At 39.8% G+C, this 20,190-nt stretch overlaps 1 protein-coding gene across 2 annotated transcripts in view; it reads right to left on the reverse strand.

Annotated features, from left to right (window-relative positions):
* The window catches only part of LOC105205752 (carbonic anhydrase-related protein 10), a 135,100-nt gene that overhangs the window by 29,699 nt on the left and 85,211 nt on the right, over positions 1–20,190 (reverse strand). For both annotated transcript variants that reach the window (XM_011175251.3, XM_011175253.3), the window contains exons 3-4: positions 19,270–19,406; positions 10,916–11,107 (exon numbers count right to left, since the gene is read on the reverse strand). In XM_011175251.3, coding sequence (XP_011173553.1) covers positions 10,916–11,107; positions 19,270–19,406 — 329 coding nt within the window. The remainder of the gene's footprint in view (positions 1–10,915; positions 11,108–19,269; positions 19,407–20,190) is intronic.

A 20,190-nucleotide genomic window follows, 5' to 3' on the forward strand; every position in this document is an offset into this window, starting at 1 on the left:
GCAACAATTCGAGACGATATTATGCACACGGGCACGGTGCGCGGCGCGGCGGCAAGCAGTAATTGCGACTGATCCGACGACACTAGTTAACCTATTGGCCTGGACCTACGAGGCTATCTTGCCGTTGCATTGCAAGCCACCCGACTGGACACACGAAATTGTCTCGTATGCAAACTTTGTCCGGATCTGATTACAAACAGTATCCCCCATCGCCTTCGTTTCCGTAAGCAACCAGTTTACGTATTAACTACATCGAACATGTGTATAAGCCTTTCTGTTTTAACGTTTTATCGCATATTCACGCGAAAAATAACAACGGAAGAAAAATTCTCTGCTAAAGTCAGATCTATACTAAAATCAAATCATAAGGGTAAAAGGATAAATCTATTTCTTTCTTAATTGATATACTCTCGTATTCATAGCGTTATACGCGTTCTTTCAGCGCCATGCCTCTACTTTCGGAGCAGGTGTGATAACGCTCTGCGAGTCACGGCCGATATGAATATTCGATATGCGCGGTTCATTCGTTGGGTGCATCAAGTGTGAAATCAGCGAGTGCAATCACGAGGGGATGAACGTACTAAACTGAAAAATCGGCACCTCGAGATAGGCAAGGTTTATACGAGGTACACTCGCTGAACAGTTATAAAATATCTCTATCAAATTTAGAGTCAATTTTTTCTCCCCAATATTGAGTTAAAAATAGGGACGCGAGAACACCAGATAATGAAAATAAAAAATCAAGATTGTAAGATTTGCAAACGCATCGTAATTAAAACAATATTTCGAAACGGGATGTTGATACATGCAAAATATAATCCGTTTAATAAAATCAAAGGTCGGAACTAAAGTGGACTTGTCGACTTTCAATTTTTTGCTTCGATTCTCCGAATCGTAATTATAATTATAGAAGATTTAAGCTTCATATTATGTACAATTTAATCCTGCAGTACGTGCAACAGAACGTAATAAACGATTAGCCGTAAGCAAATAAACCGTAGCTAATAAAACGGGTAGATTAAAATGTGCTCCGATGGGCTTAATAAGGATAGCATGTCGTGTTGTCGTCATAATTGAAAAATCCAATATTCGTCGAACCAAAGAGCATCGAAATCATATCAAAGCAAATGAGTGTCGAAACGTTTGAGAATCTCTCTGAAGTTTGATTTTCCCTCTGTACTTACTCGTTTGTGAAAATCAATTTTTTATTAACGAAGATGAATGGATCGTCCGTCAGAAAACAGCCAGGACACACACATCATAAATAAAATAATCGCAACTTTTAATAGGCGGATTAAATAATAATAATATTAATTTGTTTTTTTTTTACGTATTCGTTATCTTTTCGTCCATACTTTGTTTGTACTTTAAAGATGTACGTGTCTCTTATATCTCTTTGGTAAAACATTACTAAAAATATAAAAATTTCATAAAATATTCTAGTTGTATTACGTTTGAGTATCTGTGTAAAATTTAAGCACAATTCACCTATTGGTTAAAATTCGGACATTCGGGGCCAACATTTTTTGTTGTTGATTAGGAAAAAAAATAAATTTGAAGAAGACTTTAGTTTTTAAATTTCGATCATTTTTAACACGTATAACCGAAAGATTCTTGATTTTCCGTCACATCGATAACTTCGATGTGTCTCGTATATTCGTTAATTGCGATAGTCTTTGATTCAAGTTGGAAAATATACCTAAGGTAAAACGATGCGACAAACGGACGGTTTCTAGTGCTCGGCGCCAAATCACCGCTCCCGTTGCAATCTCGACGTTGTGTCGTTACTCGAGTCTTTTTCTCAGATTCGCGAGGACGTGCATCAAGGATAATTCACGCATTAGGGGGTGCGCTTATGGCGTTCTTGCGGCCTATGGGCATACCATCACGATTTCTGGCACAATGCGCTATTCTACTGTGATAGATATACAGCTGTAATGCCGCGCTGCCACCCCCTTACCACCGACCCCTCCACCCGGCGCGGCGGCTCTATATTAACCCACGAGTGCCGGCTGCACAGACACCAATGCCTATACGGGCACAGGGACGTGACAATACACGCCGGGGATACGCGTGCATTAATATGTAGATGCGTGTGTATACGTATACGTCTGAGAATTCCTACTATTCATATGTAGATGCGTCTTGCGTCATTTTGCTTGAAAAACCGCCAAGTACTCCATTACCGTCCGAGCGTTACGTCGCTCTACGGATACGCCCGTTATATCGCGTCGGCGGTTAATTGAATGCGGCGATTATACTTTCAAATTATTGCTAATTACGTTTTAGCGTCGTTAATACGGTTAACCCTCCTCTCTCCCGCCCTCGCGGAGAACGGCGTGTAAAAAAAACCTTTCTTTGCAACGCGCGAATTATCGTCTATCTTTGTTTGTCCAGGACTTTTGACCGCCGCATTTTCACGTCAGCCGCGTCAACGGCGTCATGAAGAAAAACGTTTTTTATAATATTTCATCGTTTCAGATATTGTATGAATAGTACTCGCGACAATGCGGCTGCTAGTCAGTATGCAACGCTTATCGGCAGTTTCCGTTTCAATTAAGTCAATTATCACGTGTCGAACAGCGGAGATTTTAACAAATAATGTCAAATCAATATATATACATATTTATTTTTTGTTCGTGTGCTCGCGGATCTGCATGGACAAAATAAAAAATATTACCGCATCGTATACGCGCGCATAATAATAATGCGGTATATAAACACAAAATTAATTAATAAGTTCCCGAAACTACGCGCGGAGCAAGCGTTCGTAGCACGTTACATCATTCCGTGATCCAATTAAGTCGGATCAATATTGCGATTATTAATTTATTTCGTCGGAGTTAGAAAGGTCCGCTTTTGATATATGTACATGCAACACAGGGGCCGTTGTAAAATTTTAATGATGTTCAAGTAGACGTCGAAATGCGGCGTCCCGCTGAGAGTCACGATGGCAGGGACGATGGAGGGCTTAACGTGTGAAAAAAAAGAGCCGAGAGTACCGCACTCTCCCTCCAGCCCCGGCGCAGCGCCCAGTGACCTTTTAGCACAAACCGGAAGTAAAGGAGGCGCTCGTGACAACACACAATCGCGACGCGACGAGGGTCGTTCAACTATAAACGACCACTACAATTACGGAAACGCGCGCTAGGGCCTCTCGACTGGTTAAAGCTCCGCACAGAATAATTAAATGAATATACGCGCTACCATTTCGGATTTCCCTTTATTCCACCATACGTTTAGTACGCGCTCGTGACCGCAGCCACATTCCCCTAAAAAGAGTTTCGCTGTAAACTTAATGACGAAGCTGAAAAATTAACGGATTGGAGGGACAGTTCCTAAAATCCATTGTTACCGCAAAATGTATGAATACAACGACATAACAATACGTAAACAATGCGTACAAACATGATAAATAATTACGTGGAAATTATTACTATTCTCTATTGTTCTCTATTGATCATTTTAATTTATTGTATAAAATATTCGTATAATTTCGCACGAAGAAGCTTTATTCACCCGTTTAATTGCACGATTATTAGAGTCGATGAGGAGCATTAATTAATTATTAATACTAAACGTAGAATAATATGTGACGAAATTTTGTCATCTTTGCGGGGACTATTTACGCGCTGAAGTGCACTGATAGCGACGGGTGGCTTTAAGGTATTAGCGTCCTTCCAGACAATTCCGAACGGCCGCGTTCCACGGGCTGGACGCCATGCAGAAATTAAACCAATTATGCCTGTCAATTTGTGTACGCTCTGGTGGCATAATCATAGCACTTGAATCCCGTGCCACGTTGTTTGACCATTAACGGGTATACCGGCTGTCAGAGCGCCGTTCCTATCAAAAGGACCCTCGGTATCCTACGTCGCATTTGCACTGCCACCGTTCTGTTTCGGTTTTGATGCCGAAATTAATCGGTTGATTAAATATGTGCTCAAATTGAAATCCCGAAAAGTAATCAATTTTTAAACGTTCCTAAGAAAAGAATGAAAAAGGCAGAGGAAACATCATACGATCATGTCACGTAAAAATCATTTTAATATTTTAGATTTCATCGCTAATTAGATTTCATAAAGCTCACTTCGTGGCCCATTTGGTAATTACATTTCTAAATATTAATATCAATCAAGCACGAGATCTCTTGACATTTCTCTAAAAAGCAAAATTATAATATTTCTAATTATATTTCCTAAGGTTTTGTCATTAAATTTATGTGAATACATGTTTAATCAAAATTAGAAATATCTCATCGGCAAATGAACAAGTTATAAAATTAGCAAATTATCGTGCAGTAAAGTTTTAATTAATTTTTCTTCACCGAGCGGAGCTCAGATTTTAGCTCGTATAAAAACTGGTTACAACTTGGATAATTTTTCCTCTTATAAAATAATTATCATATCAAAAGATTTGCCATGTATTATAATCTTCCAAGTATTATAAGAGATCATCCGATACTCTGTCGATAGTTCTCTCTTTCAAAGCTAGATAGATTATTATTTACGTCCAGAGATCTATGAATCGATATGTATTCGTATCGCATGACATTCCTTGAGTAAATCTTTCCTGACTCGATCTCGAAGACGTATCGAGTAAAATCGTGCCGACGTTTCTTACGTGATCGATGGCGGACAATAACACGCACAACGCGCGCAGTTCGCCCAATTTGGCAGGGCACGGCGGCCATAAATTCGCGAACGGTCTCGACAGGGGCCTGTCTGCCGGGGTGGATAGCCTGGTACGCCCGTGGACATCCGTTTCGCGACGCGAAAGGAGGGACAGGGGAGACGGACCCCATTCGAGGAGCGCGCACTCGAGGCACTCCATCAGCTGCTCCTCGAGTAGGCTTTCGGCATCAAAGCGGCTCGTCCCTCAAACACGCTGGTAATGGGTCAGACTCGCTCGAGTGTCGTGTGGCTCTTGGAATCTCCTTGTCCTCCCGGAGCTAGGGCTTTCAGACCGAGCCTTCCTCGCCAAACCGACGTTCGGCCCCCCGGCCGCTAACCACCGTACCAAACCGCCAACCCGCCCCCGCTCGCACATGACCGCCGTGCCCACACCGCCAGTTTCTGTCTCTCTCCCGTTGGGCTTTCTCAGCACACGTATTAATGCAGATTTCATTATGTACACCGCCAACGGCTAACCGTGATCTAGTGAGCCCTCCCCCACCCCCTTCCGCCAAGTGTTTACGCGACCAAGATGCTCCGCCGCCGTCGTCGCAGCAGCAGCTTGAATTATTCTCATCCCTTTGACGCTACGGAACTATGCGGGGCCCTTCACCGCCGCTGATTAATCGCTCGGCTTTTTAATGCGCCGTTGCTGTTAACGACGCCACTGTTACATTTGAATGCAAATCGTGTAACGTGCTTGTGCGGCGCACGTGTAGTCGCCCGCACGAAGCTGTTAGCTCTGCTTGATGGACCATCCGTAAAAAACGTTCATTTCCTTGCGATAGTCGTAAACGAGCTAAAAGAATTAAACTTATAATAAAAAAGATATCTACATGCGTAGATATAACTTTTGGCCGAGGAATATGTTGACGTATTATAAATTGCAATTTTGTCAGAAATTTCGATTTTATAACCGCGAGGGACGACGAATCGACGATCGAGATTCGACATTCAATTTAATTTTGCAGCTTTGGTTCCGATACGTACCGCTGTGCTTTCAATGAAAACGATCTCTTTCTAAATTAAGCGAGTAACTTTTGTCATCAAATACACAAGCGTCTATTGAACACACAGTGGATTATATACACACCTAGCATAATGCACCGTGCATACCGGTGCCGAATGTAATTGTGTTTACTCACCCCGCCGGGAATACTGAATTAATGATCAATAAACATGTTATGCCCTCTTTATTGACTATAATGTTATATGCGGCGCGATTATCGTGCGTTATATTTATCTACCTAACATTCGCACCTTCCGAACTATCCCCTAGACTTCTGAAATTCAGTGTTACAGCTCCAGAGTGCCTGACGAATGTATCTTACTAATTAAAGACAACCCGCACTTGGTGCAAGATAATTTTGAGGAAATTCATGCGTGGTAAAATAAGATTACTCTCTCTAAGAGAGTCTCTAAGAGAGTTCTTTCTTTATAAAAATATAAAGAGAAAAAGAAAAATATAAGATATAAAAATAAATCTTCTTGATTTTAATATTGACGTGTTTTTTTTTCTTTCTTTAACTTAGCAAAACAAACTCTTCTTCAATCAAGGTCGATTCGGTAAGCAGAAAAGTACACCGAATTTACCGCTTCTTGCAGCTACCAAATTAATTCACGTATGTTCTCGCGTAGTCAGTGTTCTATATAGGCATATATAGGAGCGATCGTGAGGAGAGGCGCGAGCTAGACGAGAGGGGTGGTAGACCATGCGATGGTAGATGACTAGCTTTGATTCACGACGCCATTGAAAGCCCGTTCCTCACCGGGGACGCAAGGATATAATGGCCGGCCGTATTTGACACTTTTCCTGTGTGTCTTGCAAAATAACAATGCGTCCGTAACCCTTCTCTCTCTTGGTGCGCTAAATTATGACGTATCAAATTTTAATAGATACGAGAAAAGAGAAAAAAAAATGCGATTTACGTACGTGCCCTGCCACGAGTTTTTCTTTAGCGTGCGATTTGTTGGAAAATCTATGCCGGGCGCATCAAGATGGAAACTATGTATTCGGATGCCTGTGCACGTCGAAATAAAAATACACTCCTAAAACTCGGAAACTGCATATCTAAATTCCTTGTGTCTTGAGCTAGATGGTATTCAACATTCTTCCATTCACGTATCGCGCCTGATATCACACGCACACATCCGGAAAAATATATATGGGATCGATATTCCCTGAATTTTCCTCGTATCTTATATATCATGCTTTTGAATCAAATTGGAGAAATGGGTTTTATCTCTAAATAAAGATAGCTTTATCGACATTATAAAATAGTTTGGAAAATTTTAAAAACTATTCCTTCGTAACATTATATTTTGATGGCAATAAAAACATGTTAGAGAAACGTTTTTCTTCAAAATGTTATATTCGATAAATGGTTTATGCCGCAATTTCATAAAGATTTATTTCATTTATTGTGCTTTTGTTTTTTATTTATTTTATTTATCGTGCTTTTATATATAGAAGAGAACTACTTTTATCAGGATTTCTGCAAATTGCATTCAATATAAATTGAATTCAATATTAAGCAAGATTGCACTCGATTTTAAATCAATCTTAATAAAGTAATAAATATAAATAGTTTTAAATAAATTACTTATATTAGCTGCAACATTATGGTCAAGCAATATAATGTCCTCGATTTAATGTACCTCAATGTGCAAAAAAAGCAAAAAAAAAACAATTATGATAATAAATTATTGTTAAAGTCATTCTTTTCTTAACATGTACATACTATAATCAATTTCTGTTTATAATTAATGAGATAATTAACGTGTTGTATTAACACTTAATAAATAAATAAAAATCTAATCTTTTTTTTAATCAATATACAATAAGCTATAAGTAAAAATTGTATTATTATTAGAGTGGCTCGTTTATTTAACAGTATTTGCAGTACACGAATTTAATTATCGTGAATGCTTGTAACTCATTACCGCTATCTAAGAGGATTTGCGACGAGGAAGTTGGTTATTATTGGCATATTGAATTTTACGTACACCGAGTTTTAATAAATGAGAAATCCGTGTTGGTCGTATCATCGATTCGACATCCTACAAATGCATTTAGACTTCTTGATTATCGATTCTCGATAATTACCTCTGGTTGCGCGGATTCATTAATCTGCCCTTTTTAGTCATTAAGAAAAAAGGATGGAGAAGTATCCTTCGACCTGTATTTACGAGAAGTACTAATCGATATTGCATTTCCGCCGATTCAACCGCGCTCGCGCGCTTTCGGAAGTTTAATTTTTTAGCAGACTTGATAATACCGCTCGTGTGGAAACCGTTCGACTGCATCCTGGGGCAAATTTTTCCATTACAATTTATCTTTCAAAGAATATCACAATTTGCTTTTATTTTTTCCTGTCTATATCATATCTATCTATTTTCTTCACATATCAATATTTTTTCACGAAGTAGATTTTAAAAGTTTTCAAATGCCACTATCGCATTTGCAACAATTTTGTCTAAAAATGTCGACAGAACATTACAATATGCTATAACCTCTTCTTTTCAACCTCTTCTTCCTCCAGATATGTAAATATTGCTAACGTTTCATTGTCCATCTTTGAAGTATTGATCAAATTTGATTTACAGGATTCTTTGCTCAAATACTTTTATGTTTTTTCCATGAATTATTACATTTCAACTTAGATTCTCATTCTAATTTGTCTTCAGATACTCGTCATCAATAGCAACCTTTCTTGTCTTTTTCAGTAAAATTTTAAAACCCCCTCGTACTCCATCATAAAATTCTATAATTCTTTTCCATTTTCTATATGCTAGCTATCGTTTTCCTTTTCCTTTAGATTGGTTGTAACTAAATACATTACTCTGCATTATAATTGATTTATCTGTTTTGTCAATATACAATTAAACTGAACGAAATTAAATGCATATCACTTGTGTGATTACATATAACTTATTTGTTATTATACTTTTAAAATCATTCAAATATATTCTAATTTCTTTGCAAATTTCTGTTTGCAATATTTTTTTTAATTATTTCATTATGTTTCACTTTAGTTTGCGAGTAACATATCATTGTGTTGTATACCTAATATTTGTTGCATTTTATTTGTATATCTATTTAGTCAGGTAGGCTTTTGTTTGCTGCATTATAATTTGTTAACATTATAATCAATTGTAATAATTACTATCTTTATCATACAATTATAATATGTTTGCATTACAATTATAGTATATCATACCTTAATTTATATCTCTACATGCTTTAATTATTATATTGTATCTTCTGTCTACTAGTATTATGTCATAATGTATTTTTATTACTTATATTTATGTATATGAATTTATTAATTTAGGTAGAATGTTATATAATTGTAACTTTTATTTTCCTTTACATTCACAATAACTTGCAAAATGTTTTAAAAATTTTAGATGATTTTTTTTCGATTATTTTACTACATCTTTTATTTTATACTTAATAATAATTCATAGTTACATTTTGAATCATATTAGTTATATACCTATGTAATAATAATCAGATAAGGAGCATTGCATCAGCCGCTCACCTACTGCATGCTTTAGTATTTTTTACGCAGCATAATCACTGTTTTCTCTGGTTTACATAAAATTATCATTAAACATCTAATAATGTCAATCATTATACTCAATAAAGTCAATGTTAGCTGATCGCGGCATTACGTTGTGGGTTTAAGAAAATTGCAAAAGGAAGGCGAGGAGCTGCTTCAGAGAGATATAAACGGGTCACAGTTAATTGGTCCACCGTCATGTCCCGTTTATCGAATGTTTAATTTGTCTCATTACGTTGCCGGCACGTAATTAATTTCAATTAATTATATCGTCATTCCCAGGTCATCCTCCGCTCTCATTTTACAGCGATGATTCTACGTACTGTTCATTCGCGAATAAAATCACGTACGCTAATATGTAGAATTTTACGAGAGGGCCGGAAGCACTGCATGCCCGTGTCACAGACGCGGTTGCCGACTGCATTGCGGTTATAATTAATTGGCAAACTGCAAATTACATGATAATTCTAATTATTTGTCGCTTTGTAAAGCGATTGCTAGGATAATGGTGTAGATTTAGAATTAGAATTTCATGATTGTCTGTACCGCGCGTTTGTGGTTGCCGTAACCGAAAACCCCGGGATTGCAGTTGTAAGTATCATTTTACTCTTGTAAAGCCGGAGAGAATAAACTGTAATTAGTTAATAACGTGACTAATTGCGCGAATCTACAAGCGTGCGAAGTTTCTCAAATCAATCTTGAAAAGTTTTCCATTTCACTAATTCTGCTGCAAAATGTTACTTACCTTTTTTATAAAAATCAATATTTTTGCATATTTTGCAAAAACTTCCAAGAAAGTAGCAAACTTGATGGGCGATAACATTTTTAATTTATGAAAACTTAACAAAAATTACTAAAAGCGCATGTTGACTTTGGAATCAATCCATTTCAATAATCAACGCTAAAACTGGATGTATGTATTAATTTCGATATTAAAGTTTTCATTATTGCAAATTGAATAACGATGCTGATTTCAGAATCAGCTGTTACGTGAACTGTTTCGAAGCACAGATTAGTAATCAGCTGTTTCGATTTAACGATCACTTGGAACGTTTTTACGTATCAATTTCGAAATCGATTATCGTTTTACACAGCTCACAAGCTTCTCCAAAGAAAAAGGGAATTCATTGAGAGTAATATGAATATTGAAAATGCATTGATTTATAATTAACATTCATACTAATGCTCGAAATAGAATCTCTCTTTTTCCGAATGGCATTTATCCAATGTTTAAAAATTGCAAGCACTTTTACACAGACATCGCAAATTTGCGATTCAATTAGCTAGCAATCCGAAAATGGTTTCTTTCTCTCTTATTAGCCTCTTTAATTTCCTCGTAGGATTTACGAAGGGAATAACCTATGTATTATTCGGCTTTGCGAAAAATATAATAGACATCTCTCAGATTGCTACGGAAAGTCAATTAATTTTGTTTTACGCCAAATTCAACAATTGAATGTAATATACAAATTAAAGCGTGCGATCCTTTCTCTGTTAATTAATATATTTAATTACCCAAGTATTTCGTTTTCATAATAATGCAGATTTTACTTAGGATTTTATTAGCCATCATCATATTGCGATTGCAATAATTGACTGTTACTAATTCAAGTGCAGGCAATGTGTAATACTATGTACCATATATGAGATATTTCCTACATTGTATGTGCTACTCACCTCAGCAGGAAAGGCATAGTTATTAATACGATGCTCGGAACCATGACCGTCGTCCATTCCGTAGTGAATATATATCTCTTCGAACTGGTAGTGATAGGCGAGTGGACCACCCGTTATATTAACCCGTATCTTCGCTTCTCTGTCTGCTCTAAATACCAGGAATTGCCCAGTATTATGTAAGTGTCCGGAAATCTGGAAGCAAAATTGATTGAAGTTTGTTAGTAGCAATAATAAACTTGGCGAGCAGAATGCAATTAAATAGATTCATTTAGACAGTAGTCTAATTGCATTAATTGATGGATACCGAAAACGGAAAGAAAGTTCGCTATGCGTCCACAAAATTCGTACTCTCCCGAGTAATAACAATAATGAGAGTAAATGTTTAAACTGTAATAAATACGATTAGATGAATTAAGTTAGAAATTAATTAAGTTTGACGATGTTTAAAAAATAAGTCGTTATAAATTTATAAATTGTGATTGCATATCAGTTTATAGTTACATTCGATATGAATTCGTCTTTTATTTCTAAGCCAGACTTTTGTCCGCATTAACGTGAAGGGTCTCTAACACTAATTCGACGCACTTTGGAACGAGATTCGCAAACAATGAGAGATTCGCATGCTTTATCGTAATGAGCTGCATAAGAGCACAGTTGCAAAGATGTCTACAAGAAAGGGCGGCAACTCGTCGTCCGCTGGATAATTGATTAGGCATTTAATTGGACGGAATAGCAAAACCAGACACGGTGCCATGTCGCACAGGAGCTCGGCAAAGTGCAAGACGAGGCCGGGGAAGTCCATTTTCTTGTACGTCGCCGGGAACCTGAATTATGGCGTCATCAGTTAGAAATAATGAGGTAACCTCGGGGAGAAGCCAGCCGCGGAAGACACGTCGGCAAAAGTCGTCGGGAGATAACTTATTATTTTGCAATAGATTTTTGGCCCCTCTGACCGCCTTTCGGTGCCCCGAGCCTTCCACTCGTCTTTTGCGCACGACGACGATTCTTTCTCGCGCAACTTACTACATTAATATAGAATCTTTTTGAGATAAGATTTCTTATAAATCAATAAAAGATGAGGACAGAAATCAGAACCAATATTTTATTGCATGTAAAAACGTTTTTTAACAATCTTGCAGCGTCATTTTTTCAATTTTAGTAAAATGACAAATTATTTAGCTATAACAATCTATAAATTACAATAAATAATTTCGTTTTGCGATGCGAAAATTGCAATTAACGCCATAGGCTGCTCTAAATTTAAGCAATTTCATATCGATTACTCTCACTTCGAAGATTCCTTCATCGCTGTTTCCTCCCGAATTCATTAAGATATGGGAGAGCAGCGGCTCTTTCCTCCCCTTCTCCCCCCTGCGATGACAGAGAGAAATGAACGCGAACAGGCGAGGTGGCGCGACGACTTTCCCCTCGACGCGTAGAGAAGAGTCAATGGCGCATAACTCATTATTTCGCGATAGATTTCCACCCCTCCGGTCGCCAGAAATAATTCGTCCGCCCCCTTCGTCTTTTTCGTCCGCCCGAATTCCTTTTTCTCTGGTACCGAGCGCCTCCGAACTTGGATCAATGGAGGCGACTCGGCGAGAGACCGGAAGGAAGACTCACAGCGGAACACGGTAGTTCCGCGCGATCTCGAATGGGCGCACAAAAGCCGCCGTTCTTTCGACGAAACTCAAAGTTCGGCCGAGGGTGGATCATCTTCCATCCTTATGCTCCCCCTCGCCGCTTTCCGCAAAGTCGTCCGCCTCGGTCCGAACAATCGTCATTGCGCATTCTGGCCGGCTGCCGTAGAATCCACTCCCATTTTGTTCCCACAGGAGCTGCAGAATTCACGAACGATGTTGGGGAATGGTGGTCGACGGGGCGGGGAAGAGGAGGGATGAGGGGGAGAGGAGAGAAAACGGGTAGACGTCGAGATATAAGAAGCGCGTGGCGCCAAATCTTCTTAAAGTTCATCGACTTCGCGGCGCGGCGATGTTTCACGATTAATACCGGCCCGACCGACGACTTCCTTTTTCGGGTAATGGGAATGCCGGTTGGGAGAAGTCGTGAGAATAATCGAGTTTCGCAGGAAGGGGTTGGGCTAGTGCTTAGTTAAGAGCGCGCCAGACCCCTGATGTAAAGTCTGGTTCTCGTGGAGTGTTTACGAGATTGCCAAAACTCGCTAAATCCGCTTTCCATACGGACTGCAATTTCGCGATTACGCTCCAGGAATTCGGAAACTATGAAAAATGGATTTAGTTGCATAATACGCGACCTGGCAGGCGTTATATTCGGCCACGAGCTTTCGCAATGCGATCCTCATTCGAGATCGGAGACTGTGTAGCAGAAATGAACTCTAGTCAGACGAAGAGATCGCGGTAGAAAGAAAAAGAAATAGAAAGAGATCGAGGACAAATCCCGATCAGAATTACTAGCAACTCGTACAGCAGCAGGATCGAGCTTTCACGTGAAACGAGAATCAAGGCAGTCGGGGGATTAGTGGAAACGCCACGAAAGACCTCGAAAAGCCGGTTACGCGGAGTCCAACATTGTCCGGTAATTAACACGAATCGAGCGGCCACCGGAATCGGGCCCGCACGCGACTCACGTACGTCCCCCTTAGCTCCTTCGGTACTCGGAATGCGAAAAGCTCCCTCGCTTGCGTGGCCCTTTCCCGCACGGTTAACCAACAGTTCGCTCTGTTTATAGGACGGTTAACGTCATTTCATGCGCCGCGCGACAGTTTCTTACACCGTTCTACGATCGAGTTTATCGAAACGTGCCGCTTCAATTATGGCGCGCTGGCCGCAGAGGCACGTCCGGGAATTGGCAATTCCGGCGCGACGTAAGAGAACGCGCTCGTTACAGCTTCGATTATGGCGAAACCCGGGGTATACACATACAATTCGCCAGTTTCGCGAGGGAATTGTTCGTGCGAAGAAACGTACTGTGGTATCGACGGGCCGTTAGCGGCGGCTTTAGTGCGCGCCAGAGATAGAAGTAGCTCGTAAAGGCCCGATGCCGTTCCGACCGAAATCTACTCGATCACTTGTTGCAATAAAATTACGACGGCCCGGGAAAGTAACGTCGATACAGAATGGCTCAATCTTACTTTACACAATTTCTAGATTACTTTCATTACTTTCCGGATTACTTTCCAAAAAATTTATTCCAAATTAATTTCATTACAATTATTATTACATTAATTATTAAAATATTTGTTATTAATATGTTATTAATATGCTTCAATAATTATAAGACATCTTACTTTTCTGTATATTTCAATACAGAACATCGATGCTCATCAAAATTTAACGATGGATAAAATATCGCTAATCAAATCCTAAAATCCTTTTTACGAGCTTATCGAACTGCAGCAGATGGAACAATGGCGAAAAGGGGATCGGAGAGAAATTGACCGGGCAAAATTAGGTTTCACCGAAAACGTGAGTTTCTATAGCAAAATTATGGTATCTCTGCCGTATCTTCGACTGTTACCATACTGTGAAACGATCTATAGACGTTTTCGCGAGCAAACTGGCCACGAACGGGCGCTGGGCGGAAGAGAGAGAGAGAGAGAGAGAGAGAGAGAGAGAGAGAGAGAGAGAGAGGGAGAGGGAGAGGTAAAGGAAGAGAGATGAAACGGCTGCAGCAAGCTCCACTGAGCCGAAGACGTACGTTCGACTCCAGGAGGTGCTGGGGCGCGCGGTTCGTTCTATTGTTTAATTTAAGTGCCAAAGTTTTAACCGGGTTAAACGGCGTATAAATTCACGAGGTCCCCTGCTCCTCCGGTCCCCTCTGGTCTCGCACGACTCAGTCGTACCAACGGGGGTTGGTTGGTCGGTCTGGTCGGTCGGTCGGTCGGTTGGCGTCGGCTATGAAACGGCCCGAGACCGCGTTTAAATAGCGGGACCAGGCGGGACCAGGTGTGACGTCACTGCGGTTTCCGTCGCACAGAGTGCCCAGTTTCATCTCGTCCTTCTACGCGTTTCCGACAAATTGAGGATCGAGCTTGAATCTCATTCTTGCAAGAAACCGAAAAATGTGCACATTCTCTCCGAGAAAGAGCAAAAAAGAGAAAAAATTTATCGAAACGATGTATGTATTCTTATATGTACATGTATTTTTCTCTCCTTCACTTTAAATTTTCATTTTATCTCGCTGCTAATTTAATTCTTTTTCTCCGAGTTCCTTGATTCCTGCTTGAAATGAAACTTTCAAAAACTTTGCGCTTCGTGTGTTTACCGCCGTATGTGATTTCTCGGCGGTTTCACGCTGCTTGTTTCAATGAAAGAGGCAAGGGTCGGCGCAATGGCGTCGACGCGGTTAACAGCGTGGCAAGAGGTAGGAGGATACTTGAGAGAACTCTCTTTAGCGCTTCCCATCGCGCACACGAAGGAAGCCGCGCTCGCTCCGAAGGATAGGCAAACAATGAAGAGTCCCGTCCGTGGCTCGTTTCAAAGCGCGGCGGAATGCATCCGGCGACGATGTAGCTCGCGCTCGTACGGCTCGTGAGAACTACGCGCGGCTACTGACGGCGACGTGGAAAAGATTGACTCTACGATGAGAAAGCGGTAGCGAAAAAAGCAATGGAAACGAGATCGTGGGGTGAGAAGAAAACGACGACAAGGACGAGAGGACGACAGGGCGAACGATACACCACCTCGGGAGAGCGTTTAAACCTTTTCACGTGCATTTCCGCGGAAAACACTTTGTGGTTTCCGTCTGCATTCGGCCAAGTCGAAGAATGCGCACTTTTCTCCCTTTTCTCTTTTCTTCCGTGAACCGGAGGCAACAGGAACGGGATGCGAAATAGATATCATATCTACGACTTCCGCGAATAGGGTGGGTGGACAAATAACTGGTTGCGCTGAATAACGCGCAAGATGAACGAATATATTCCAGAGCGCGGGTAAAGTCGCGAAGAAATAAGTGAAATGCCTAGAATAATGTGAGGGCGAAGCCACAGATGAGAAAAGTGGAAGAAAAGTTTTTCCTATGAAATTCATCAGTTCGCAAATATCTGTCATCGAAAACTTGTCCGCCGCAAATTTTCCACCAACCTGCAGCAGAGTCGCAAACGAAGCGTTCTGTACTTATCGTTTTATTCTTATCGAGGCGATAAAGATTATCAAAGATACAGCCGCATTTTTATCTTATACAGGCAAAACCGAGGGGCAACGAAACGCGATAAAAGGAGCCAACATTGAGAGACAGCGACGCCGCAGTAATATCTTCGTCGCGAGCCAGTTCTGGTCGCTTGCATCTGGTACAAAAGAGTTATTGTCACGATCGCGCCGTATTTATTGTATCCCTTCGCGGGCAATATCGTCGCGCGGAAGTTTTCGGTCAGCGTCTCGCATGAGGAGACGGGCGAAATACGGGCGGCGGGACTCGTATCCGTCTGCGAGACTCGTATCCGAGAGGGAAGGCATTGTCACGGTACGCGAGCATTTTTCATGTTCGCTTTTCTGAGGAATAACGCCCCGAGACCGCGACCCATGCCAGCGCGCGGTGCATGTCCCGTGGAAAATGGTGGGAGCAGCATTGAACACGAGAAGGAAAGAGGTGACCACATAACGCTTCGCTGCCGCGATAGAAATATCGGCACGAACGTTACGCGGGAGCACATAGAATCGACAGAATTGAACAAAACGATACGACGAACGCGGGCGACGTAAATTGATAGAAATACAAGTAATTATGAAGAAATTTACGACAGGATGTTACGAGTTTATTGAGTTTGTACAACAAACCGGAGAATCGTGCAGTGAAAAGTAACGCGTATCAAATAAAAAAGAAATGGCACACGCGTTAATTTTTACATAAATAATAATAAAATGTGACGTTTTAAGCAAATAATGCGCGTTTCATTTTTCCTCTCCGTCGAATCCTCCACGTCCACGTGTACGTTCCGCAACGTTTTTTTTTATTCTCTCTGTAAAATTCGAATTATAGAGTTGTATCCCGAAAGCAAAAAGACATGAATGAGAATATAAATGGAGATGTAAATCGAGCAACGCGCGCGTTACAAGTTCTTCCATTCTACATCGAAAGTTCATACTTCTTCTATATCGAAAGTTCACAGAGACTTTTCGTTCATGCATTTATAAACGGCTTTCGACCCCTCAATATATTCTTCAATGCGCTCATACCACATGCATGAGTCACTTGTACATGCAGATAGGCGAAAATTCAAAATAACGAATATGGTTGTAAGAAATGCAGTCCCGACAATAAAGGCAATAAACGTTCTCCTTAAGTACGTCATTTTGTCGTAATGTCGTTTTCTGAAACTCTCATATCCGGATACTTTTATTCCGCTGGAAAACTATTAAAAGTTACTATTCGTCAAATCGAGCCGAATGGCTTCGAGGAGACGAATGGTATGATGAATAAATGTTTTCTTAATGGAAAATTAACGTTCCCCGAGGCTCTTCGAGGCATCCTCCTTGATGGAGCGGAAATCAGCGTTAAATAGGTGGCCTCGTAATTAATGGCTTTATTATCGAATCAACGAACTCGGCCAGTGAAAAATGGACAGCGGGAAAGTGGAGCAGCTCTCTCGCCGGTGAATTCCAAATCCATTACTATCACGCGACAGCCCTGGGAATACTTTTATGGTAGCCAACCTGATTTTACTCTTGCTTTTCGAAAGGTGTTTCGAAGCAAATGAATCATTCCCGATGTTCTAATTTTAATTTAGTTTCGCGACGTTAATATTAGTTGAAATAGTGGACGCCTTAATAAGTGGATGCAAAATTCTTACCGAGTTTATACCATAATATGTTTCGATATAAGTCAATCATCACGCATGAATTTTGTAAGATTATTAAAAAAATATATAATTTCATATCTGTATCTGTATCTGGCATTGTGAAAATATTCTACATAATGTAATAATTCTCTTCCATTTCATCAAATAAGAATTTCAGTAAATATGAAATTTTAGCGTGCATATTACATTATAAAAGCTACACAATTATGTAAAATGAAAATTGCTGTTATATTTAACGTTAAACAGAATCATATATTTATTCAGTATGTGAATCGAGTTGCATTGTGTAATTATGAAATTTCATTAACGTATACTGCATTTATTTTTCTAGCTGCGATACCATTTATACTTCATTTTATTCGAGATAATGTGCACCGGGCTTCAAATAATTAAAATAATTATCATACATGTTATAATTTTATTCTGACTTGTTTTAATTATAAAACGCGGTTCTTTATATATATACACACACACACACACACACACACACACACACACACACACACACACACACACACACACACACACACACACACACACACATATACATACATACATCACACATACATATATACATATATATATATATATATATATACACTGATCTTTAGCGACCAAAGTAACTCAACTGCAATACGCATAATAGTGCGTGACACGTAATTACACACAATAGTCAACATATTTAAACGCATCCGGAGTAAACAATGCATCATGAGTCATAATGAGTGACCGCGTTTGGAAATCATTAATATCAATGAGAGGTATCTCTCATTATTCGTCCGCCAAACGCAAAAACCCGAGCAATTTAATCATCCCGCTGAGGGACACCCAGTATGTACTCCGCTTGACTAACGAGCGTCCATCAGACGACTCTTTCGTCTTCATTTGAAGTGGACGTGCACATGGGACGGGACCGAACTTCGGGATTTACTTCTTCGCACCCTTTTCCCCGAGATATCATACTCGAACGCGCAATGATATACGTTGTTGCGTTAAATCTTAATTTGTCGGAAATTGACAAACTACGGTAAATAATGTAGAAATATCTATTGTAAATTTGCTGAAGCATCTCCAATTGAAATTTAATGCGCAATTTTTTACATGTGCCAATTTTAAATTAGAGCATATTTTACGTCAAGATACTTTGCACGATAATTAATTTTGTATGTCATTAATTAATTTATACGTAGATTAAGCACTTTTTTTTTATTTCAGATAAAATTTTCTAAACCTTGAAGTTTTAATAACAAGTTGATTATTAGACCGAGAAATGATTGATGTAAGAAATAAAAAGTACCATTTTTTTTATCGAAGCATCTTGATGCTTAAATATTTAATGCTTAAATATTTTAATTATTAAATTATTAAATATATTTTATTAGTTTTATAAACTACGCGTCGACATGGTTGTCGGACTTAAAATGCAATCGTAAACTAAAGCTAAATAAAGTTTCAAATTGTAATTCTCTCTACAAGGTTCTGACTTCGTTGCACGCTTGTATGTTCTAAATACCTGCAAAAGCTCTACTCGCAAATCGCTTTGCAATTTTGCAAACTAAAAGATTAAATGGATTACCCTGTGTTTGTCGACGTGCACCGGTCTCAAGTGACGATCGAAGAGTAACTTGTCCGGCTCGATGTTGATGGGACTCTGTCGCCTCCCTTTGGTGCAGAGAGACCACTGTGGATTTATCAGGCCCCAAAACGAAGGTCCTGCAAAAAATTGTAGATAACGAAGAATCAGAAAAAGAAGAAAAAGATTATTGCAAACTGACTGCAAATTTATTTGCAGAAATTTTGGAAATTTTCAGAAAGAAAGAAGGGGTTCTACTTATAAAAATTAAATAATTTCAACAAATAACAATTTTTTGAGAACAAAAAGAATATTTAAATACGTCGAGAAACACGCTGAATGTGTGATTTTATTCCAAAATTTTGCACTTGTATCGTATCTCCGAGCGAGCATCTGGGAGATACGGGAGAAACTCGGTCGCGCAAACTCCCAAGAGAGATTCTTATTTTCTCTGTTTGAGTATGAATCGTCGTGTCACGTGTCAACCGCTCAGAAATCTGAAATTTTTATAATTTCAACTTTTCTGGCTGGTCGCGCCGACCGGTCCGTTCCTTGTCCGGCTCGCGTCAAGTTTCGCTCGGCAGAAGGGATTTTGAACTCGTTTCGCCGGCTTCGTACGCCAGGGACCGACGCAACCCCCCTTCTGATACTTTCGTCTTAGGGACCGACCGACGTTCGCGTTTTCCGCCACTCCTCTGAGAAATTTAACTTTCTTCACGTCACCCGCGAGGATCGATATCCCGTGAAAGCCCGACTTAACGAATCCTCGGTCGCAAATCTGAACTCGCGAAAAGGCACGAACTGCGTTGTATGCCTGTACATACTTTCAATGATATTCAAAGTTAAAAATCTGCGATACGTTATATATTGAAAATCAACGATTTTTATTCCATTTCTATTCCCACTCGTACTTTACTCGATGTA

The sequence above is a fragment of the Solenopsis invicta genome, chromosome 5 (genome assembly GCF_016802725.1).
Source record: "Solenopsis invicta isolate M01_SB chromosome 5, UNIL_Sinv_3.0, whole genome shotgun sequence".
NCBI classification, from domain to species: domain Eukaryota; kingdom Metazoa; phylum Arthropoda; class Insecta; order Hymenoptera; family Formicidae; genus Solenopsis; species Solenopsis invicta.